The sequence below is a fragment of the Melitaea cinxia genome, chromosome 29 (assembly GCF_905220565.1).
Source record: "Melitaea cinxia chromosome 29, ilMelCinx1.1, whole genome shotgun sequence".
NCBI classification, from domain to species: domain Eukaryota; kingdom Metazoa; phylum Arthropoda; class Insecta; order Lepidoptera; family Nymphalidae; genus Melitaea; species Melitaea cinxia.
Genome location: NC_059422.1, coordinates 8,873,059 through 8,897,129, shown reverse-complemented (window position 1 = coordinate 8,897,129; position 24,071 = coordinate 8,873,059). Strand labels below are relative to the sequence as shown.

At 38.3% G+C, this 24,071-nt stretch overlaps 1 protein-coding gene across 1 annotated transcript; it reads left to right on the top strand.

Annotated features, from left to right (window-relative positions):
- The first annotated feature begins 156 nt into the window (after positions 1-156).
- Positions 157-24,071, top strand: LOC123667946. Its single transcript, XM_045601774.1, has 9 exons — positions 157-206; positions 9,776-9,867; positions 16,039-16,205; positions 17,622-18,470; positions 19,647-19,726; positions 20,522-20,616; positions 21,365-21,513; positions 22,526-22,703; positions 23,754-24,071. The coding sequence occupies exons 2-9, from the start codon at positions 9,785-9,787 to the stop codon at positions 23,842-23,844; spliced, it is 1,692 nt and encodes a 563-aa protein (XP_045457730.1). The 5' UTR covers positions 157-206; positions 9,776-9,784; the 3' UTR covers positions 23,845-24,071.

Sequence of the window (24,071 nt, the reverse complement as noted above, 5' to 3'; positions counted from 1 at the left end):
TTGATCTTGAAATATTTAATTTTTAAATCACGCGAGTTTTATCATATAAAGATGCCACTTAATCAATTACTGCTTATGAAGAAAGTAATTAACACACTGATTACACAAAAACTTTAAAGTGAGGAAATATGGTAGCCCTAAAATGGCCGCAGTGGGCAGCCCTAAAATCTAATATCGTCTTCCTGCAGTCAAAAATTCGATCATCGGTTTGTGGCTGTTGTCAGTTTTCTTGTAAATATTTCTCAATATTTTAAGTTTATAATCAAAATCATATACAAAAGTTATGAATTAAGTACAAGTTAAACTAGTGCGTTATTATATTTTTTTAATCCAGCCAGATAAACGTAAGTATTCTTTAAATTATTATACGTGTTTACGTATATAAGTTTTAAAGTATAAGTTATATGTTACGGTGCCGCGAGAAAGGATGAAATTATCGTCGATTGTGTCAAATATCGTGTAAATAAAGGTGTTTGAGAAGATTTTTACATCTTAAATGTGTTTTATGCAATGTTTCACTCGTCGGTTTCGTCAATAGTTGTGTAAGCAACCGGATAAACGTATGTATTCGTTATTTTTCCATACATCTCGTTGTCCTTGACTTTTTCTCAGAGTTCACGAAGAGATGGCTTAGCTTTGGAGAATAATGGGTCTTTTTTTGAACGCGACAAACCATTGACACATTTTCGTAGTATCTATTCATTAGCATATTATTTTAGCGGTGATCTGCCTCGTTCTCTTTATATTTAGAATTGCGCTCAAATATTACGTCGTTATTATTAAATATTAAATAGACGCTAGATGTCATAATTAGTTATATTGTAGAATGTTCCATGGTATTTTTGTTTTGAGTTTGTTACAAAATAATATTTTTGATTGAAGACATCTTTTAATTTTTTAAGCTAATAGGTACTGGATTCTTGTTTAACTTAAATTTTGATTAAATATGATAAAAAAAAAATAGAATTTTATCACTAGGCAATATAAATACTCAAACAATATTTTATATTTCTATTTTATTCTATTAATTATATTGATGCAAAAGTTTGTGAGGATGGTAGGATGTTTGTTACTCTTTTACTCAAAAACTACTGAAGTCATTGTCATGAAACTTGTACGTAGATTGTTGGAAAGAGAAAGTAATAGGCATAGACATAGCCTACTTTTCGTTCCAACATTCTCATGGGATTGAATGATTGAAAAAACTGCAAAGCACAGCTACTAATATTCTATATAAAATATAAAAATGAATGTTTGTCTGTATGTCCTTTATAGAATCGTAAATTATGCATTTGATCATGTCACGATCTTCAGAAACCAAAAATAAAAGCATAGCAACCTTCGCATGGTCAACTAGTATAAGTATAAAAACAAAATAAAAAAAAGATATCTATTAATATTAAAAGGCTAAAAAGTTTGTTTGTTTAAACGCGCTAATCTCAGGAACTATTCGTTTGATATAAAAAATTTATTTTGCGTTTCATAGTCCCATTTATTGAGGAAGGCTATAGGCAATTTTTCTCCTCAAATTAACGTGTGAGAAGCCACAGTACACACAAAAAAACAAAAATAAATTCATAACCAAATTCATAACCTAAAATCACAAACACACGAACAGCTCAAATTAATACACACACACATCAATACAACATTAATACACACAGTGATTTTCTTAGACTTTTGTCGAAACAATATTTATTCATGTGACTCATAATCAGTAATCAATTACAGCTTCCGTTAATATTTGAGCTGATTACATCACAAACAACCGTAAAATTATTCACTTACAGCTCGTTACTAGTAAACAACATAAAATGTGTGTGTAATCTTTGTGCCATTGTGAGACAGTGAAGCTATATTTTTAAATATTTGTCATATACACATAAATCTTTAAGACAAAATTTTGTAGATACAAATTTATCAAAACATACAATTTATAGAGCAGTGGTACTTATCCTGTTGTTCTGTCTGGGAAAGCAGGATGCAGAGTCAGTCGTTCAAATGAGTCTCACTTGGTTAAATCAACGATGTGTTGGCTCAAGGGTACAGCACTGTGGCGCACCGTTGGTGGCTGTTGTGCTGGTTGCGAGTCTGTTCCCTGCACATGACAAACATTTGTATTGGCCATACAAATGTTTGCCGTGATCTGGGCGTTTATGCTTGTGGATTGTCTGTGTTTCTGGACCCCAACACAGGAGAAAATACCACTGGGCCCTGTTGAGTGTGTATTTTTTTTTAAATTTTTTCTTAAAGCAGGTGAAGCCATATGGCAAAGCTACTGTTACCAAAACAATTCTAAACATATGACGTCATATGAGGCTTATTTATTTAATGCTGTGAAGCCAGTTTGTTACTCAACAGCGCCTTTCGTATTGTTCTGTGTTTTAATCCACTTTGTTTGAACGCATCGCGGCTCACTTTGCTTGTTATGATAATGATTAATGCAACTATTATTAGCTAGGCGAGATTGTTTATATAAATGTTTGTTAACTGACTTCAAAAACGGAGGAGCTTCTCAATTCGACTGTATTTTTTGTAATATGTACGATTTTTATTTTTGTGTTACCCACAATTAGGAATTCTAAACATTTTTTGAATATCATATCAAAAATTGACCGCACGGACACGGTATGTCGAAGACGCGGGTTCGATCCCGCTGGAGCGGTCAATTTTTGATATGATATTCAAAAAATGTATTTTTTGTTTTTGTTACCTTAGTAGAGCTGGCAAGTGTCAAAATATTGTTAGTTTTAACTGAGGTAGGGCACAATGAGAAATTTCCTGCTCAAAATATGGAGCAGCCCGACTGGGATAGTACCTCGACCTTACAGAACCATAGCTTAATAATACTGTTTTCAAGCAGTATTGTTTTCTTGTTGGTGAGTAAGGTGACCAGAGCTCCTGGGGGAATTTTGGGATAGGGTCGGCAACGCGCTTGCGATATTTCTGCAGGCGTCTTTAAGCTACGGTAAACGCTTACCATCAGGTGAGCCGTGCGCTTGTTTGCCGACCTAGTTGTATAAAAAAAAATAAGTATTTTATAATTGCGTTTGTCGTGAAACAATGTATGTATGTACGTAAGAAGTTACACTTAATTAGCTAGCTAACCTCAGGGTGTCGGTGTTTTGTGACAGTGTGCGTGCGAATCGTAAATGTTTACTCTAAACATTTTCTTTAACACGCCAAAAGGAGCAATAACTTCGAAAACTGATTTAAATTTACATCGACAAAAAAATTACAATCGATAAAAATAATTGTGTTTGCTCGCAAACGAAAAAAAACCGACTTCAATTATATCGACGAGTAATACAACGTAGATCGACGAAAAAATAGGCAAGTAACTACGCGTTATCAAAGATTACTCAAAAAGTTGTTATCAGATCTCGATGAAATTTAAATTTGACCACATGATAAACATCAGCTTTCGATTAAATTGAAAATTATCAAAATCGGTACACCCAGTAAAAAGTTATGCGGAATTCCGAGAGCTTCCCTTGATTTCCCTGGGATCCCATCATCAGATCCTGATTTCCTTATCATGGTACTAAACTAGAGATATCCCCTTTCCAACAAAAAAAGAATTATCAAAATCGGTACATCCAGTAGAAAGTTATGCGGCATAATACAACATAGGTCGACGAAAAAAGCGTCAAGTAAAAACGCATTATTAGATATAACTCACCAACCCACCTGCCCAACGTGGTGACTATGGGCAAAACAAGTGAGTTCACGTTATTTTTGGCGTAAACTTGTGGAGGCCTATGTCCAGCAGTGGACTGTATAGGCTGTAATGATAATGATGAGATACAACTCGAAAAATAGTTGTTAGATCTTACATTACATACATACATTACAACCTATGCAGTCCAGTTGTTAGATCTTAAATAAATTTAAATTGGACCGAATGACATACACCACCTTTCGATTAAAAGAAAATTTGTCAAAATCGCTTCACCCAGTCAAAAGTTCTGAAGTAACATAATACAGTCGAATTGAGAACATCCTCCTTTTTTGGAAGTCGGTTAAAAAGTACAGTCGAATTTAACAATCTCCTCCTTTTTTGAAATCGGTTAAAATATTGAAATCGGTTAAAATATGTTTGCTTAGATATGATAATTTTTGAGATTACTTTAAGAACACACACTATATGTACCTATATGTACCTACTTATCAAATCTTGATAGTATGTCAGATGCGTCATAGTAAGTCAGACATGTCCATAGTAAGTTATGCGTCGTAAGTCAACCGTCTTTTGTTTGACCGTCCTTGGAGAAAGTACCTATTATAAAATCTAAATATAAAAAAGTTACAGGTCCTGCTTCTGTACATTGACGATATTTAAAACTCTCTCTTTGATACTAATGCCTTGACTGTATTTTTTTTTCATTTGTCTTACAGTTTGACTTACACGCGCATTACGCCGCTACTAACATTGCCACGATTATATTCTGTACCGAGATCTACACATTAGTTTACCAGTTAGTGCCTCGCTATCCTGAAATTAAGTATCTAAGTATGTATATACTTATAATTTTTATTGCAATTTATTCTAATTTATTATAACAATTATTTGTACACTTCCTAACCGCTTTTCTATGCCCTGTCCTGTACCCAAAGGTCGTTTGGAAGAAATCGCTCTTCTAGCGATAAGACCGCCTTTGTACTTCTTCCTCTAATTGTACTACTTTTGTTTGTATCTTTTAATGGTATACAATAAAGAATATTATTATATTATTATTATTACAATCCCAATGAAAAAAATAATGGAGGTCGTCGTTGTTGTATCAAATATCTACATAAAATATGAAATAAAATATTCTTACAATAATTCACCTTGAGCCGCCGCGCCAAAAGCACCTCCTTTCTGGATTGTCCTTTCCAATAACCTTTGCAAATCTATAATACCTAAATATAAAGCTTCGAAATGTATGTACACTCATATTGTTTGGCTTTTTAACCGACTTCAAAAAAGGAGGAGGTTACTCAATTCGACCATATATATATATATATATATATATATATATACATTGAACATATATATATATATATATATATAATATGCAACAATGCAACGCGAATACCTAATTTAATTTCATAAGAGGCTGCTTAACGCACGGTAACGATCCTTAACCTACACTAAATAAGGCCTGTTTTCGCGTGCTAGGTACAGAGTTAGACCCGTATTAATTGAATATGTAAATATGTCTTATAAAGTTACTTGTATGAATATTTGTTTTATGTTATATTTTACTAGCTGTTCCTCGTGATTTTACGCGCATTAATTTGAAGAAAAAGCGCCTCTAGCCTTCGTCGGTAAATGGGCCATCCAACACAGAAATAATTTTTCATTTAGTAGCACTAGTTCCTGTACTGCTAAATAAACTTTTCTAAATAAAATGTCCTTTAAACCCGTATGTATTGGGCTAATCTGTTATTGTAATTATATTGTAGTAAATGATGTCGTCTGTTACGAGTTTATCGTTACTCTTTATGATAAACTAGATCAGGGGTGAACAACCCGCGGCCCGCGGATCGAATACAGATTTTGTGCGGCCCGCTGGAGTTTTCAAATTTTCGAAACTGTCAATCTTTCTAATATATAAAATTCTCGTGTCATGGTGTTAAACATTGAACTCCTCCGAAACGGCTCGACCGATTTTAATAAAATTTTGTGGGCATATCGGGTAGGTCTGAGAATCGGCCAACATCTATTTTTCATTCCCCTAAGTTATAAGGGGGGGGGGGGGGGGGATTAAGCGGGTTAATAACATATATGGCAAAGAAACGTTTGCGGGATCAGCTAGTTTTATTATAATAATAAAGCACATCAAAATTCCATACTTGTACCATCAAGTCTTATTATTTTCCATCATTCTGTGCTTTTGGCCCGAATATCAATTTTTTCAAAAATTACGGGCCTCTACTAAAAAAGGCCTATAGTAGGCCATCATTCAGCCTTACGATTGCTTGCCGACCAAAAAAAAACAACAGCATAAAAGTTGTTACAGTTTTGTCATTAGATCTGTGTTGTCAGTAGTGCGTGTCGCCTCTCGCGACTTTACGTGTAATGTTACTTGTATGTAAAATAATTTGGTAATACAGATATAAAATGTTTTTAATTACTAGGACATTCACTTTTGAATTTCGTTGTACTGTTTTTAAATATATGTATATATGTGATGTAATAATTTGAATAATACTTGCTTCGTGACATTAATATATTGTAGAGTGTTGTGTACTCCGTAATGGGACACATATTAGATAATTAATAATGATTCAATTCTGCTATGTGGTTACGACAGTAAAGAATATAACCACCCCCTCTCTTCCCGTGGGTGTCGTAAGAGACGACTAAGGGATAACACAGTTTCACACTATGGAACTTCCGGTGGCGGGGGATAACACAGTTTCACACCTTTGAACTTAAAAAGTCGATCCATGGCGGGATAACCATCCAACTGCTGGCTTTGAAATATTCAGATCAAAGGTGGGCAGCAGCGTTTTCGATGCGACAAGGCCAACCCTGCGGTCACCAACCCGCCTGCCCAGCGTGGCAAAACACATGAGTTCACGCCATTTTTGACGCGAACTTGTGGAGGCCTATGTCCAGCAGAGGACTGAGATAGGCTGAAGTGATGATGTTGATGAACTGATGAATGATAGAATATAATGTTTCATATGTATTCTGTCGTGTAGGTACATACCTAAATAAATAAACAAACTTGTACATTAATGAGGGCATAGCAGGAAATGTCTTGCTTGAAATTGAAAGAATCTCAGGTCTGAGGATTTTCAAGTAGTGTTGTGTTCCCGAGGTGAGTAAACAAGTCAAAGCTCGATGATTTGGTGTTGTCTCAATAGGTAATATTTTATGAATATTTTTTTTTTTATATAATTAATTAAAAAAAGTAACTTATTTAGTTCTGACTTACGAATTCGCCAAACTCTCAGCCGAGAGGCGATCGGATTTTACACATGTTGAAATATAGAACTGAAGACTGAAGAAGAGATATTATCTATACATATAATAAAATGGTAAAAAAGTCAAAACTGTACATTGAATATATTTTTTAAAGAATACTTGGGGTGTGATCTACAATCGACACGGAGCCAAAAATATTTTAGAATTTTTGTCTGTTTGTCTGTATGTATGTCCGGGATAAACTCAAAAAATACTGCATGGATTTACTTCAAATTTGGCACGAATATTATTAAGGAATCGGGTCAACATATAGGCTACATATTATCACGCTATCACCTACGGGGAACGAGCAGTGACCTTTATTTCTTCAATGCACTCTGTAACAACGCGTAATCTAACGACGCATATTTGAATGTTGTTGTTATAATTTTAGTAATAACCATGCTAGAAGCTAGCTTCACACTATAAATAAAGACGTTCTGTAGTATATTTAGTATCAGCATTGCACCCGTGCGAAGCCGGGGCGGGTCGCTAGTTATACATATACAAAAACCACCAATAAAAAGCATTTATTATGTCATAAAAATGTCAGAAATAGGTGCCAATCAATGATACAATGAGTAATCATATTAATGATATTAATTAAAATAGTCGACAGATTAAATTAAACACAAAATTACACCAAAACAAAAAATTAGTACTTACTCAAAAAAAAAAAACAGACAATTTAGAAACATTAAATACAAAACAAATAGGCGTGCAAAGACGGCAATATCGCTTATAGCGATCTCGTCCAGGCAACCTTTAATGATAGTAGCTTAGGAAAAAGTGCCGGGAAGAGCGACAAACAATACTTCTCACTCTCCCCACCACGTTATCACCCACAGCGTAGGTTAAACAATGAATAGGTATGTAGGATGTAAATGATTTAGCTGTTTCCCGACTGGACACGCGGCCCTGATCACTCGTGCGCTTAATAGGCCTGTTTCAGTTTGACTGACTGTTAGCAATTTTGTGCCATCTAGCTGTGATTGATCTGGTTCGGTGTCGTGAAACAATTCTGCCGTGCTTGAGTACAAGGCAGTGAAGGTATCTCACTGCGTTTGTAAAATTTTGGCGCCATTACGTTTATTTGAATCTATACTGATATTATAAAGCTGAAAAGTTTATTTGTTTGTTTTTTTAAATGCGCTAATCTCTGGAACTATTGGTTCGTATTGTAAATTCTTTTTGTTTTGGATAGCTCATTTACCAAAGGAAAAAAAAAGCCGACCGATGGCGAAATAACCATCCAAATGCTGGCTTTGAAATACACAGGCCGAAGACGGGCAGCAGCGTCTAAGGTGCGACAAAGTCAGCCCTGCGGTCACCAACCCGCCTGCCCAGCGTGGTGACTATGGGCAACACACATGAGTTCACGCATTTTTGGCGCGAACTTGTGGAGGCCTATGTCGTGTATGATGGTTTTATGGAATCATGGAATGGATGGCGTAAAATAAAATGGTCAGCAGAAAATTTTCATCGAAAATAATCGATTATATATTAACACATCCCCAATCCATACGCTGTTTATACCGTTTTCCCTTAATTTATAGGGCGACAAATCAAAATGGCCCGGAGCGTTGAATCCTAATATACGCCACTGCTTGGTGTACAATAAAGAATATATATTATTACTAGCGACCCGCCCCGGCTTCGCACGGGTGCAATGCTGATACTAAGTATACCACAGAATGTCTTTATTTAAAGTTTGAAGCTAGCTTATAGCATGGTTATTAACATAATAACATTCAAATATGCATCGTTAGATTACGCGTTGTTACAGAATGCGTTGAGGAAATAAAGGTTCACTGCTCGTTCCCCGTAGGTGATAGCGTGATAATATGTAGCCTATATGTTGACCCGACTTCTTAATAATATACGTGCCAAATTTGAAGTAAATCCATGCAGTACTTTTTGAGTTTATCCCGGACATACATACAGACAAAAATTCTAAAAACCATATTTCGGTATCGATTGTAAATCACACCCCAAGTATTCTTTTAAAAAAATATTCAATGTACAGTTTTGACTTTCCTACCATTTTATTATATGTATAGATTATTCTTAAGGTCGAGGTAATTCCCCAGTCGGGCTGCTGTCAATCTCTCAGATAACCGAGCTCATGAGACTGGGAATTATCGCGAATTATATCGAGAGTTCGATAAGCGATTATCGCAAACATAACGTATTACAATAATGCCGTTTATGTCAGGAACTGCCGTCGATAGTGAAATCGTAGTCTTAAATAGAACTAAGTTTGATTGATGTGCTACAAGGATTGAGCTGTGCCCGCGACTTCGTCCGCATGAAATTTAACATAAAAGTTATTGTTCAGTTTGTAGAGTTATAAAATAAATAAATTTCTAAAATAAAAGTAGCCAAGCTACTCGTTTTTACATCAGCTATCTGTCAGTGAAACTCCCGTCAAAAACCCCCGCTTTTCAGAGATTTGCCGGAACAAACAGACATATAGACATACAGACTTACAGATAAAAATTGTTAAAAAATGTTATTTTGGTATATGTACCGTGTAGACATCCATATGCATTTAGTGAAAAGCGGTTATTTTAATATTACAAACAGATGTTCCAATTTTATTTATTTTTATAGATTAAAGAATTTAAGAGTAACTTACTTTCCAGCTGATTGAATCCACTTTCCGAATCTGTAGTAGCCTGAACATTAACTATAGCTCGTTAGTAAAATGAAATGTGTAAAATTAAATTTTAAAAATGCTTTTGAAGATTTGAATGAAGATATTGATTGATTGATTTGGAAATTATTGACCGGTATTAATGTTGCTTGTTCCAGCATCGCTACATGGCCCGCGATGTCCACCAGCAATGGGATGACGACAGCTACTCGGAGAGGGACAGCGATGAGAGCCCCATTCACTCGAACAGGTAACACTAAGTGATATATCATATCAAACGGGATATTTATCAAGTTCCGTTTGTCTGTCAGCGGGTTTTCGACTCTAATTAATTGAAACTCAGTTTTTTTTTTGTAACTGTGTTTGCTCGCAAACGAAAAAAAACCGACTTCAATTACATCGACGAGTAACACAACGTAGATCGACGAAAAAATAGTCAAGTAACTACGCGTTATCAAAGATTACTCAAAAAGTAGTTATCAGATCTCGATAAAATTTATATGTGACCACATGATAAACATCAGCTTTCGATTAAATTAAAAATTATCAAAATCGGTACACCCAGTAAAAAGTTATGCGGATTTTCGAGAGTTTCCTTCGATTTCTCTGGGATCCCATCATCAGATCTTGGTTTCCTTTCCAACAAAAAAAGAATTATCAAAATCGGTACATCCAGTAGAAAGTTATGCAGTATAATACAACGTAGGTCGATGAAAAAAGCGTCAAGTAAAAACGCATTATTAGATATAACTCGAAAAGTAGTTGTTAGATCTCAAATAAATTGAAATGGGACCAAATGACACACACCACCTTTCGATCAAAAGAAAATTTGTCGAAATCGCTCCACCCAGTCAAAAGTTTTGACGTAACATACATTTAAAAAAAATACAGTTGAATTGAGAACCTCCTCCTTTTTTGGAAGTCGGTTAAAAAGAGTAACTGCGAAGGTTATTACTGATTTTTCTTAAAGAAAGAATCTACGTTCCGAATCGGGGGTAGCTTCACTTTTGTCAATAATTAAAATCCTAATTTGTAAAATGACTTGGTTTGGATGGTTTGGTTTGGTCATGTCGAGAGAATGAGTGAAGAACGATTGACGAAAAAAGTGTATAAGACGAATGTGAATGGAGGGGTTGGAAGGGGTAGACCTAGGCGGACGTTCCGAGACCAAATAAGGGACGTCTTGAAAAAAAGGCCAGGTCAAGAGTACCCTAAACCGAAGAGCATGTATGAAGGGAATAATGAAAGTGGACGAAGCAAAAGAAGTATGTAAGGATCGTAGCAAGGGGAAAGAAGTGGTCTCTACCTACCCTTACGGGAAAGAGGCGTGATTATATGTATGTATGTATGTAAAATGACGATTTGAAGGTGCTTTTGAAGCCAATTTGAATAAAGCTATTTTGATTTGATTTGTATGACGGGGTCTCAGCGGCAGACTTATTTTTCATCCATTTTATCATTTTAGCGCCAATCTCATATAACGAAACAGATCTTAACATAAGACATATAATACAGAAAATATATATATAAAAATAACAAAAGACAGTTTTTAAAGCAGTAACGGAGTTACTTGCAGATTCTTCTCTTCAGAATCGCTTCGCATCGCTTCAGCCTGTAACATCCCACTGCTGGGCATCGGCCTCTTTCCCCATGTAGGAGAAGGATCAGAGCTTAATTCACCACGCTGCTCCAATGCGGTTTGGCGGATATATTCCTTACTATGAGTAACGATCGTTATCAGGTGTACATGATAACAACCGGGACCGACGGCTTAACGTGCTCTCCGAGGCACGGTGGGGAGACCCAGAAGCCCAGGATTGCCAACCCAATGCAAATGTTTGTCTGTGTGGGGATCGATCCCGCAACCGCCAGCGCAATATGCACAATCTATGGCTGTGATCGTTGCGCCAACGCTGCAGAATATACATTCCGAATCGGTGTTAGCTTCACTTGTAATTTAGTTTACATTACATTAAAATACATTAAAAAAACGATAATTTTAATTTGAATTATTATCCGCGTAACGCCGTCACTTTTGGAATGTTAAAGAAGTTGAAACCATCCAGGCTGTGTTATTGGTTATCTTCGTTATTTTTGACATATTTCACAATCTTAAACAGACAAAGTTTTTAACGTCAATGGAACATTAGTGATATCGCTAGTTCGCCGTTCGTTTATCGGTAGTACATCCTGTATTTTAATGTGACAAAAACTACTACAAAATGCAAATATTAGTGTACGTTAAAGATATCAAAAGATTACTCTTTTACTAATTACTGAGGTGGGGCACAGCAGGAAATATCCTGCTCGAAATCTGGAGCAGTTCAACTGGGGAAGTACCTCGACCTTAACGAATATCAAAGCTAAATAATACTGCTTTCAGTGCAGCACTGCTGCGTTTCTGTGGTGAGTAAGGTGAACAGAATTCCAGGGGGGGGGGGATTGGGGGTAGGGTCGGAAACGCGCTTGCGATGCTTCTGGTGTTGCAAGTCATAAGCGACGTTAATTCCTTGCTATAAGGTGAGCCGTACGCTGGTTTGCCAACTTAGATTTACATTTTTTTTAATATTTTTAATTTTAATTATTGCATTAGGTATAGTTGTATGCAATTGTTATGCATGCAAAGATAAACCATAATATTACTGTGTGGCTACGGTACTAAAGAATATAGTCACCCCCTCTCTTCCCGTGGGTGTCGTAAGAGGCGACTAAGGGATAACACAGTTCCGCTACCACATGGGAACTTAAAAAGCCGACCGGTGGCGGGATAACCATCCAACGACTGGCTTTGAAATATACAGGCCGAAGATGGGTAGCAGCGTCTTCGGTGCGACAAAGCCAGCCCTGCCGTCACCAACCCGCCTGCCCAGCGTGGTGACTATGGGCAAAACACATGAGTTCACGTTATTTTTGGCGTAAAGTTGTGGAGGCCTATGTTCAACAGTGGACTGTATAGGCTGTAATGATGATAAACCATAATTTTTTTTTTATATCGCCATTGTTTTAGACAAAAGAGATGTCATTGTAAACATACGTTATTCGATATAGTAATTAATGAATTTAGGATGAATAAATAAATTGCACACCTTGTCAGTCATGTAAATATTTTTTAAATTTTTATTCATTTTATTGTTATTTTTATTGCTTTTTTTGTTTGTCTTCTCAGAGCTTGCATTACGATTTGATGCTAACATAAATTAGTGCCTTTTTCATCGTTTACTGATAAATGATATCCGACATAGCGTACATTTTCTTTTAAAAGATTTTATTAATATTTCTAATTAACAATGATAAAGCAAGCATAGTCAAAGCAGTATTCCAATTCGACACTGGATGAAAATAGACGTCGCGTTGGCGCAAAGGTTGCATGGATTTTACCTGTTGCGCTAGCGGTTGCGGGTTCGATCCCCGCACATGACAAACATTTGTATTGGCCAACAGCGGCTTACGAGTTACGGCAGCGGGCGCCTAGAGCGATGAATAAAATCGTAATAATATCGTGTATTTATTATTTTAAATTACAGAACCAAATAACATACTTTAAAGAACAAATTTTATAGCACTTAAATAAATAATATATTGCTCCAACGCCATCTATCAAAAATCGAGAAAACGTCGTGGATAGACTAAAATAAGACTAAATTAATAACGTCGAAACACTAATAAATTGTTTTCTAAGTGGCGATAGATGGCGCTAGTTTATTTACCATTTTGATATTATATTTTAATCTTTCTCTTATTTACTGAATTTTTTTGTTCAATTACAATCAAATATAGCCTATGTCACTCCTAAATAGTGTAGCTTTCTGTTAGTGAAAGAATTTTCATGATCAGATCAGTATTTGCGAAGATTACCCCCTACATACAAACAAAGTTATAAACTTTACCTCTTTATAATATTAGTATAGATATACATATATATTTATGTATGTTCACATATATATATATATATATATATATATATATATATATATATATATATATATATATATATTAACTAGCGACCCGCCCCGACTTCGCACGGGTGCAATGCTGATACTAAATATACTACAGAATGTCTTTATTTATAGTGTGAAGTTAGCTTATAGCATGGTTATTAACATAATAACAACATTCAAATATGCGTCGTTAGATTACACGTTGTGAAGAAATAAAGGTTCACTGCTCGTTCCCCGTAGGTGATAGCGTGATAATTTGTAGCCTATATGTTAACCCGACTTCTTAATAATATTCGTGCCAAATTTGAAATAAATCCATGCAGTACTTTTTGAGTTTATCCCGGGCATACATACAGACAAACAGACAAAAATTCTAAAAACTATATTTTTGGCTTCGGTATCGATTGTAGATCACACCCCAAGTATTCTTTTAAAAAAATATTCAATGCACAGTTTTGACTTTACTACCATTTTATTATTATATGTGTAGATGTATGTTCGGGAATAACTTCGTCGTTTATGAATCGATTTTGATAATTCTTTTTTTGTTGGAAAGGGGATATCCCTGGTGTGGTACCTGGAGGGAAACTTTCTAAAATCTGCATAACTTTTTACTGGGTGTACGGATTTTGATTATTTTTAAGTTAATCGAAAGCCGATGTTTATCATGTGGCAACATTTAAATTTCATCGAGATCTGATTACAACTTTTGGAGTAATCTTTGATAATGCGTATTTACTTGACTATTTTTTTCGTCTACCTACGTTGTATTACTTGTTAACCGACTTCCAAAAAAGGAGGAGGTTCTCAATTCGACTGTATTTTTTTTTATGTATGTTACATCAGAACTTTTGACTGGGTGGAGTGATTTCGACAAATTTTCTTTTAATCGAAAGATGGTGTGTGCCAATTGGTCCCATTTAAATTTATTTGAGATCTAACAACTACTTTTCGAGCTATATCTAATAATGCGTTTTTACTTGACGCTGTTTTCGTCGACCTACGTTGTATTATACCACATAACTTTCTACTGGATATACCGATTTTGATAATTCTTTTTTTGTTGGAAAGGAAATATCCCGAGTTTAGTACCATGATAAGGAAACCAGGATCTGATGATGGGATCACAGAGAAATTAATGCAAATTCTTGAAAATCGCAATAACTTTTTACTGGGTGTACCGATTTTGATAATTCTTTTTTTGTTGGAAAGGGGATATCCCTGGTTTGGTACCATGATAAGGAAACCAGGCTCTGATGATGGGATCCCAGAGAAATCGAGGGAACTTCTTGAAAATCCGCAATAACTTTTTACTGGGTGTACCGATTTTAATAATTTTTAATTTAATCAAAAGCTGGTGTTTGTCATGTGGTCACATATAAATTTTATTGAGATCTGATAACTACTTTTTGAGTAATCTTTGATAACGCGCAGTTACTTTACTATTTTTTCGTCGATCTACGTTGTACTACTCGTCGATGTAATTGAAGTCGGTTTTTTTTTTTCGTTTGCGAGCAAACACAATTATCGATATAATTGAAGTCGATTTTTTTTCGTTTGCCTGAAAACAATTATTATTTAGTTCAAGCAAATAAAAACAAAAAACAAGATTAGACGACACGGCAAGTCAACCATTTGACGCTTCAGGACATGTGTGTGTCCGCTCTCTCTGGACATCTTCCAACTTGCCCATCGCTGATTACATAATCTTAGGCCCGGTTCCTATATTTAAAGAACTATGCGTTTTTCTTACGAACAGGTAAATGAGGAACGCTCGATGTTGTTACCATGTGAAGAAACACTGTAAGGCCCCATGACAAAAGCACTATCTCTTATTTCTCTATTTATTTTGTTTACAAAACATTACTTTAGATTTATACTTTGACGTGAAAATAATATCAAACTCACCTACCTTCTTGTCTAACAATGGCCACCTCGTCTCGAACCTTCTTGAAATGTATCCAATTTATGATTACCAATAGCGCTGTTCCTATATTGAAAAACGACTCGTTTTATGAACCGTTCGATTTCGAAAATAAATAGCCGTTTGTAAAACGAATAGTTATCTAAAAAAACTGATTCAAAAGTGTTATTTGTGATGGTACGTTCTAGATACGACAAGCGGCAAGTTTCTAGACTCAAAAAACAATTTCCTTTCTCACAAACCGTTCAATTTTGAACGCAACTAATTGGGAGTCTAATAATCGTATATAGCAACCAGGATGGAGTGACCCATAGTGGGACAAGATGAGGCATTTGCCCCACCTAAACGCGATATAATATTTTGGATTTTATTAAGAAAATTTAAGGTTAATATCTGGAAGCTATTATTGAAGTAGTTTGGATAGTAACGATACATGAAAGTCTAGACTACTTTTTTACATTTATTCGTTTTGCCCACACTTACAAAATCCACCCTTGAAAAATTCTGACTACGCCCATAGCAATAGAAGGGCTTAATAGAAGATGTTTTCTGATATCAGGTACGATAAACGTCGCTACCTACCTAGGGAGCTCCGCTTCGAGCGCGAACGTCGCTGGGCGGTGACGGCGCTTGCCAAGTGCTCTCTGTTCAGCACGGCCATGATCCTGTTCTGCGTTCTGCTCTACATACCCGTGTACAACAGAGCCAACGACCAGCTGCCTAAAGGTAAGCTTGGAGCACGGTCACCTTTACCTGTTGTATCGATTGCTGTTTTAATCTGATTGGTTAAGGTTATTACTGTTCCAAATTAATAAATGATATTTATTGCGTTCAACGAGCCGAGATACCTACCAAACGTAAACAATACAAATGCGAGATCATTCAACTATGCAGGGCTTTGTAACCTTTTTTTTTACTTACACAAATTTTTAAAATGGAAATATATTTATATTTTGATAATTACTTAATTAAATATAATTAATTATTTATAATTATTTCTATAAGATTGGATACTCCTTGAATAATAGTTATCAAAATATAAAAATAACCCCGAGCGCTTCAGGACATGGAATGAAATAAAAATAAATAATACAAAACCAAAGGGCCGTCGCGATCCGAATGTTTTCAAAGCCATTTAAAGTAGCGTTCGACCTTGCAAAGAGACGCGCAGCGGATAGCAAACAAACAAGATAGAAAGAGATAGACTATATTTTGTTTGTTCCGTCTTCGCTACGAAAAAATGCTGGGCTTTGTTTACGTTTGGTATCTCTTCTCGTTGAGCAGAAATTAGATGGGGAGTAGGAGCACGGTTACCCTTACCTAGAACATCATTTACTACTGCAACCTAACCGATTAAGGCAGTCAAAATGTTATAATTAATCTGATGATGCAGAGGAGTCGAAACAGAAAAGTCTGAAATCAGTTTTCAGATAAAAATATAATGATATTACTAACCTAAGCCTAATTCATTTCGTCACAGCATTCAATATAGGCAGTAGTACCTTTACTAGTAGTTAATGCTAGATAATACTCATTTTCTGATTTTCTTCTTATACGACACGATTCGTTACGTTTTGACTATAATTGTTGATAATAAACATTTTTAGTCTTTTAGACGATATATGTTGTGTAATTGCGGCAGTAGGAATATAGCCACCCCCTCTCTTCCCGTGGGTGTCGTAAGAGACGACTAAGGGATAACACAGTTCCACTACCACCTTGAAACTTAAATGGCGGGATAACCATCCAACTGCTGGCTTAGAAATACACAGGCTGAAGACGGGCAGCAGCGTCTTCGGTGCGACAAAGCTAGCCGTGCGGTCACCAACCCGCCTGCCCAGCGTGGTGACTATGGGCAAAACACATGAGCTCCCACCATTTTTGGCGCGAACTTGTGGAGGCCTATATCCAGCATTGGACTGTATTAGGCTGAAGTGAGTGAAATGAGACGATATATCGGCTAAACTTCCAACCAAAGTCTCAATTCTAAAATCGCAAATTTTGCCCAGAAGATTTTCTATGATGCGGTGACGAATGAAACGGTGATTTTAAAACAACTGTTTTAGCTATAGTTATCATAAATACCAATATATACTGCCTGTGTTCTTTGAAATAACAAATTATTTTTTGTAATTTTATCAGTGGCGGTAGCAGGATGGTCGATCCACACGAACAGAGACACAAAGATATACGTGCAGCCAGACAACGTGACCACAATACACGAGCCAAAGGACGTATGTCCGAAATCAAACAGAAAAACTAGAAACAGTCTCTTCCTTCTCATAGTGGTCTGTTCTTCCACGAGCAACTTCGCCCAACGCCTAGCTATCAGAGAGACGTGGGGTAGCTACGACAACTACCTCCAAACAGCAAAAATATTCAATACCGTTCGAGAGAAATATAAAAATTATAACTATACCTATGATCTGTACGAGGATCACAAAGTTAATTTAAGTGTAAATTTAGATAGGAACAAACGAGATATGACCGGTTTGAACCAGTTATTACCGGAACTGGCGAAAGCTTTGCAGAATAACGTGGTTGACGTGGATAATGTGACGCCAGAGAAGAGGTTCGAGGATGAAAAAGAAGATATGTTACCTGAGTTCGATATGAACAAGGAATTAAATGATGAAGAAGACTTAAACGTGGATTATGATTACGATACTAACATTATGAAAATTCCGCCAAAGGGATACGAGGATAACCCAGATTTGGACAAAGTCTTGACTCTTTTAAAGAAGTCGAAGGATTTTCCTAAAAATGAGATTTTGCAGCACGAATCTAGTAACACTGATGTTGATTTTAAATTGGTGTTTTTATTGGGGTTGCCATCGCAGGATAATGATACGGAGATCCAGGAGAAGATTGACGAAGAGGTAGAGAAATATGGAGATGTGATTCAGGAGGGGTTCATAGACTCGTACAACAATTTGACGCTGAAGTCCATCATGATGCTTAAATGGGTCACCAATAATTGCAACGAAAGTGGTGAGAATATTTTAATATTTAATTATAATAAATTGTGGAGAAAGATGAGCTTGAGAATACTAACTAGTATGATTTTTATTTATTTATTAATTTATGCATAAAAAACTTGAAATTAACATTACAATGAACCCAATGCGTTAGTTAAGTCGATCACTAATTCTATTTAGTCGTTTATCTCTTCTTTAGCTGCCATTTTATTATTATTTATTTAATGTGTTAGGCTTCAAGAGCAAAGCTGGGAAATTCATTTTTGTATCATGTGTTTTAAAATTTTAGACTTTGTTTTTTTATGGTTCGATCCCCGCACATGGCAAGTATGTATGAGACATACTGATATCTGTCGTGCTCTGTGCATTTATGTTTGTATGTGTTTCCAGATCCTAACACAGGATTTTATTCTACTGGACGCCTTTGAGTGCGAACAATTATTAATTTTTTTATTTTTTTCTACATTGCTACGTGTTAAAAAATTGTTCGTTGGGTTAGAGAGTCACCCACAACTCCTAACACGAGACACAAGAGAGAGAGTAAAAAAATTCCTACAGAATCTTATTTTTTTTTTTTTTCAAAACTCACTAAAACAACTACACTAAAGCAAAGCTTATACCATAAAAAACTACAATGACTCACCCACAACAAATCGCACTCAGATCCCAAGACGGCGAGAGAATCCAACCCAAAAAGAGAAAAGAGCAAAGAGGCCCGCAAACACTCGCCCTGAGGCTTATATACCCTAGCAAACCCCCCGCGCGTCGCGACACAACCACCCCCCAAGGCGAACCGCGACGCAACACAATACGAGGGTATTCCAAAATTAAATCAGTCGCCCAGTAAAAGCAAATAGCAACGCCAATGCACAACCGTGCCATTTATTATACATCAGCAGGAACGAAACCAGGCGCTATTAAAAATATATGCTACAACATTATGTCCTCAAAGTCATTTTGATACATATAAAAACCACGTAACTGACTGTGCAAACAGTAAACAAAAGGTTGCTATATTCGAAAAACGGTTTGTTTTCTCACCCGCCCGTTATATTTCAAACAAGACGTATTCTAAAATTAACAATTCGAAAGCAAAACGAATCGTTACCTGAATGTAGCAACCGGGCATAAATAGCCTACTTTAAAATGTGATTGTACAACAAGGCACTGATTCTCAACCTCTCCCCAGTGCGCTACATCCTGAAGACAGACGACGACATGTACGTGAACGTGCCGCAACTTGTTCAGAATCTGCGGAACAGGTCTAAGGTAAACATATAATTATTACTGAAATACTTACTTGAAATATTGTCCATGTTTTTAGAGTAATTTGTATGCACTCAACGAGTTTTGGCTAGGCTTTTCGAAACCCTCTCACCAGGATAGTGGAAAACGCCGACACGAGATTTGAACACATAGTGTTATCAAGGTAGGCTGGTATGTTAGCTATGAGACAACTTTACCGTTGATACCAGGGTCGAAAATCTCTTACCTATAAGTAAACATTTTAAAGGCATTTTTTTTAAATAATGGAATACTGCATTTATACAAGGTCTCACCTCAAAGTCCTCGAAGGCCTTTTTTTAATACGTTAAACGCTGGCTTGATTTTTTAGTTTTTCTATTTGGGCCTTTGGGGGGGGTGGACACCATGTAGTCGACACACAATTGTTCCGTTGGTGCCGCGGCGGACACCACATAATCTCGAGCCAGAGTCAACTTAAAACGTATGACTTAGTAAAATAAGGCATATAGTGTAAGGAAAAATAAGTAAGATTTTTAAGAATGGGTATGGGAGTGCAATAAAAACTTATCATAATTTTTTTGTAAATAAAGACTTTTAGACTGACCCCGGACTAAACAAGTGAGGCCCAACTGGTGTCCCCCATGGGGTTCAACGTGTTAAGTTGTGGAAACGAAATAGTCTAAATCGTGTATTCCAAGAAAGCAAATTTCCAACATTTGAAGCTAACATCAAATTTTACATAGCCACTACTAAACCCACCCATCGCTATTTCTTATGTGTTCTAGAACTGCGTTTTAATACTAAACATATAATTCCTAGGTCCACGATACCACCACGCCCCAGGAGAAGGAGTATCTACTGATCGGGGACCTCATCTGCGGTGCAAAACCAGTACAAGATGTCGGGAACAAGTGGTAAATATGGTCTATCACCTAAGCGTTAGAGAAAGTTATGGGTATGTGCCTGATTGAGGGCATAGCAGGGAATATTGCTCCAAATTTGAAGTCTTTTAACCGGGGAAGTACCGCACTCTTACAGAAGATTGCGTTAAACAGTTGCTTAAAGTGCGTGGCCAATTATTAGAGGCAAAATGCTGCTGCTCAAAATCTGGAGAAGATCGCAGTTAAATAACACTGCTTTCTAGTAGTACTATGTTCTGGAGACAGTAAGGTAACCAGAGCTCCTGGGGGGGGGTGTAGGGTTGGCAACGCTTGTGATGCCTCTGGTGCTGCAGACGTCCATAGAATACGGTATTCGATTACTATTTAATAGGATAGTTGAATTATTTGAAACTATATGCCTTTTGCTTTCATTCATCGATTTGCACAATTAGCATTTTTTTAATTGGTCAGCGATTTAAAAAATTAAAGCTATAATATCCGGTCGATAACTTCATGAAATTATAAATACGTGTATTTTTTAGCTACCCGTAAACACAGTTCGGTGCAGTCTCGGTAGTACTTCGATACATTTTCGGTACTGTTTCGACATTTTTTTGGTATAACCTCTGCACCGTTTTGGTACAGTTTTAACATTATTGCGACACTGTTTCGGCGCTATATCGGTATCGTATCGACACTGTTTCGAAATATTTCGGTATAGTTGCGGTACGATGTCTGCATAACAATCTTGCAGCCGGTTGTAGTACACACGCCCCAACAGGTACGCCCCCCGCTACATGTACGGCGGGCGCGTGTACCCGCGCTACCTGTCGGGCACGGGCTACGCGCTGTCCGCCCCCGCCGCGTCCGCGCTGTACGAAGCCGCTCTGCGGACCGCGTACTTTCACCTCGAGGACATCTACATCACCGGTGAGTGTTATCACCATCACCGACTTTATCATGGCTTCAGCCTGTAATATCCCACTACTAGGCCTCTTTCGGGCCTTTTAGGGACCGACGGCTTAACGTGCTCTCCGAGGCACGTGGGGAGATCCACAAGGACTGCACAAACACCCAGACCACGGCAAACACCTGTATGGCCAATACAAATGTTTGTCACGTGCGGGGATCGAACCCGCAACCGCGAACGCAACAGGCACAATCCATGGCTGTAACCGTTGCGCCAACCGGCGCGTCATATTTTTACATCTTTATCATCGACTATATGTAAATATTTCAAACTCAACTGCCTCCCACTACCAGGATTTACTTCTTAGTGGTCCGGAAATACGATACATAAGCACGAATGTCTAGAACACACCATACGTCTGTGTCATCATCATCACAGCAGCCTTTCGTAGTCCACTACTGCATAGGCCTCCACAAGTTCACGCCAAAAATGGCATGAACTCACGTGTGTTGCCCACAGTCACCACGCTGGGCAGGCGGGTTGGTGACCGCAGGGCTGGCTTTGTCGCACCGAAGATGCTGCTGCCCGTCTTCGGCCTGTGTATTCCAAAGTCGGCAGTTGGATGGTTATCCCGCCATCGGTCGGCTTTTTAAGTTCTAAGGTAGTAGCGGAACTGTGTTATCCCTTAGTCGCTTCTTACGACACTCACGGGAAGAGAGGGGGTGGCTATATTCTTTGATGCCGTAACCACACAGCATACGTCTGTGTACTGTCTACAAATGTCAGCGATTATAGTAACAATGATATGAGCATTTTTTTACTAAGATTTAATTGATCGATGTGCACGTCCGTGTGACGGCCATCAGACACAATTTTCTTAACTGAGTAGGATTGATTCACGTGTCTTAAAGCACACACAACACACAAGCACACACGCCTAGATAACACCAAACGCTAGAACCGCTCATACAAACGTTCGAGACAGCGCACCAGCCGGAGCTGTCCTATACCCCATGAAACCGTTCGCCGCAGGTATGTGCGCGGTCAGAGCCAAGCCGCGCATAGTCCCGCGCGACGAGCCGGGCTTCTCGTACAGCGCGGCGGGCAACGACCCGTGCGCCGCGCACGCGCACCTCACCGCGCACCGCGTGCCGCCGCCGCGCATGCGCCACGTGGCGCAAGAGCTGCGGCGGCCGCGCCGCGTCGACAGGTATAGCGGGATAGTGCGGGCGAGTGTGGCGTGTGTGAGTGAGTATGAGTGCGACACGTGCTGGCGAGTGCGGCGTGTGTGAGTGAGTGTGAGTGCGACACGTGCTGGCGAGTGTGGCGTGTGTGAGTGAGTATGAGTGTGACACGTGCGGGCGAGTGTGGCGTGTGTGAGTGAGTGTGAGTGCGACACGTGCTGGCGAGTGTGGCGTGTGTGAGTGAGTGTGAGTGCGACACGTGCTGGCGAGTGCGGCGCGGCTGAGTGAGTGTGAGTGCGACACGTGCTGGCGAGTGTGGCGTGTGTGAGTGAGTGTGAGTGCGACACGTGCTGGCGAGTGCGGCGTGTGTGAGTGAGTGTGAGTGCGACACGTGCTGGCGAGTGCGGCGCGGGTGAGCGAGTGAGTCTGAGGACGACACGTGCGGGCGAGTGTGGCGTGTGTGAGTGAGTGTGAGTGCGACACGTGCTGGCGAGTGCGGCGTGTGTGAGTGAGTGTGAGTGCGACACGTGCTGGCGAGTGCGGCGTGTGTGAGTGAGTGTGAGTGCGACACGTGCTGGCGAGTGCGGCGTGTGTGAGTGAGTGTGAGTGCGACACGTGCTGGCGAGTGCGGCGTGTGTGAGTGAGTGTGAGTGCGACACGTGCTGGCGAGTGCGGCGCGGGTGAGCGAGTGAGTCTGAGGGCGACACGTGCGGGCGAGTGTGGCGTGTGTGAGTGAGTGTGAGTGCGACACGTGCTGGCGAGTGCGGCGTGTGTGAGTGAGTGTGAGTGCGACACGTGCTGGCGAGTGCGGCGCGGGTGAGCGAGTGAGTCTGAGGGCGACACGTGCGGGCGAGTGTGGCGAGTGTGAGTGAGTGTGAGTGCGACACGTGCTAGCGAGTGTGGCGCGGGTGAGCGAGTGAGTGTGAGTGTTACACGTGCTACGGTTACTTAAGTTCATTTGAGAAATTAACTCATGTTATCTTACTAGTTTGGGTGAAACACCACAAAAACTAGGAAAATAAAATAGGTTTATCTAATACAGCCTATAATCTAATGGAAGAAACACTTGCCCACAGGTGTGAAAGGATACGGCTGACACAGGTAAGAAAAGCCCGACTGAAGCCGAAAAAACCGCCCAAAAAACTTGTAAAAGTACCTCTGACGTAACAACAGTGTACACAGGCGCATGACATACTTATAACATGACATAACTTGTAAGAGTTAATTATATATCTAGAGTTATATGTAAACAAAAAAAATTATGGTCTGACATGAGAAGTAAAATTTAAAAAAAAATTGGTATCCCTAAAGCAGTACGAGTATTATTCCTAGCATTGACTCAGTTTGATACTTGATAAGTAAAGTTTTAAAATATTGATTAATTCAGAATTGTC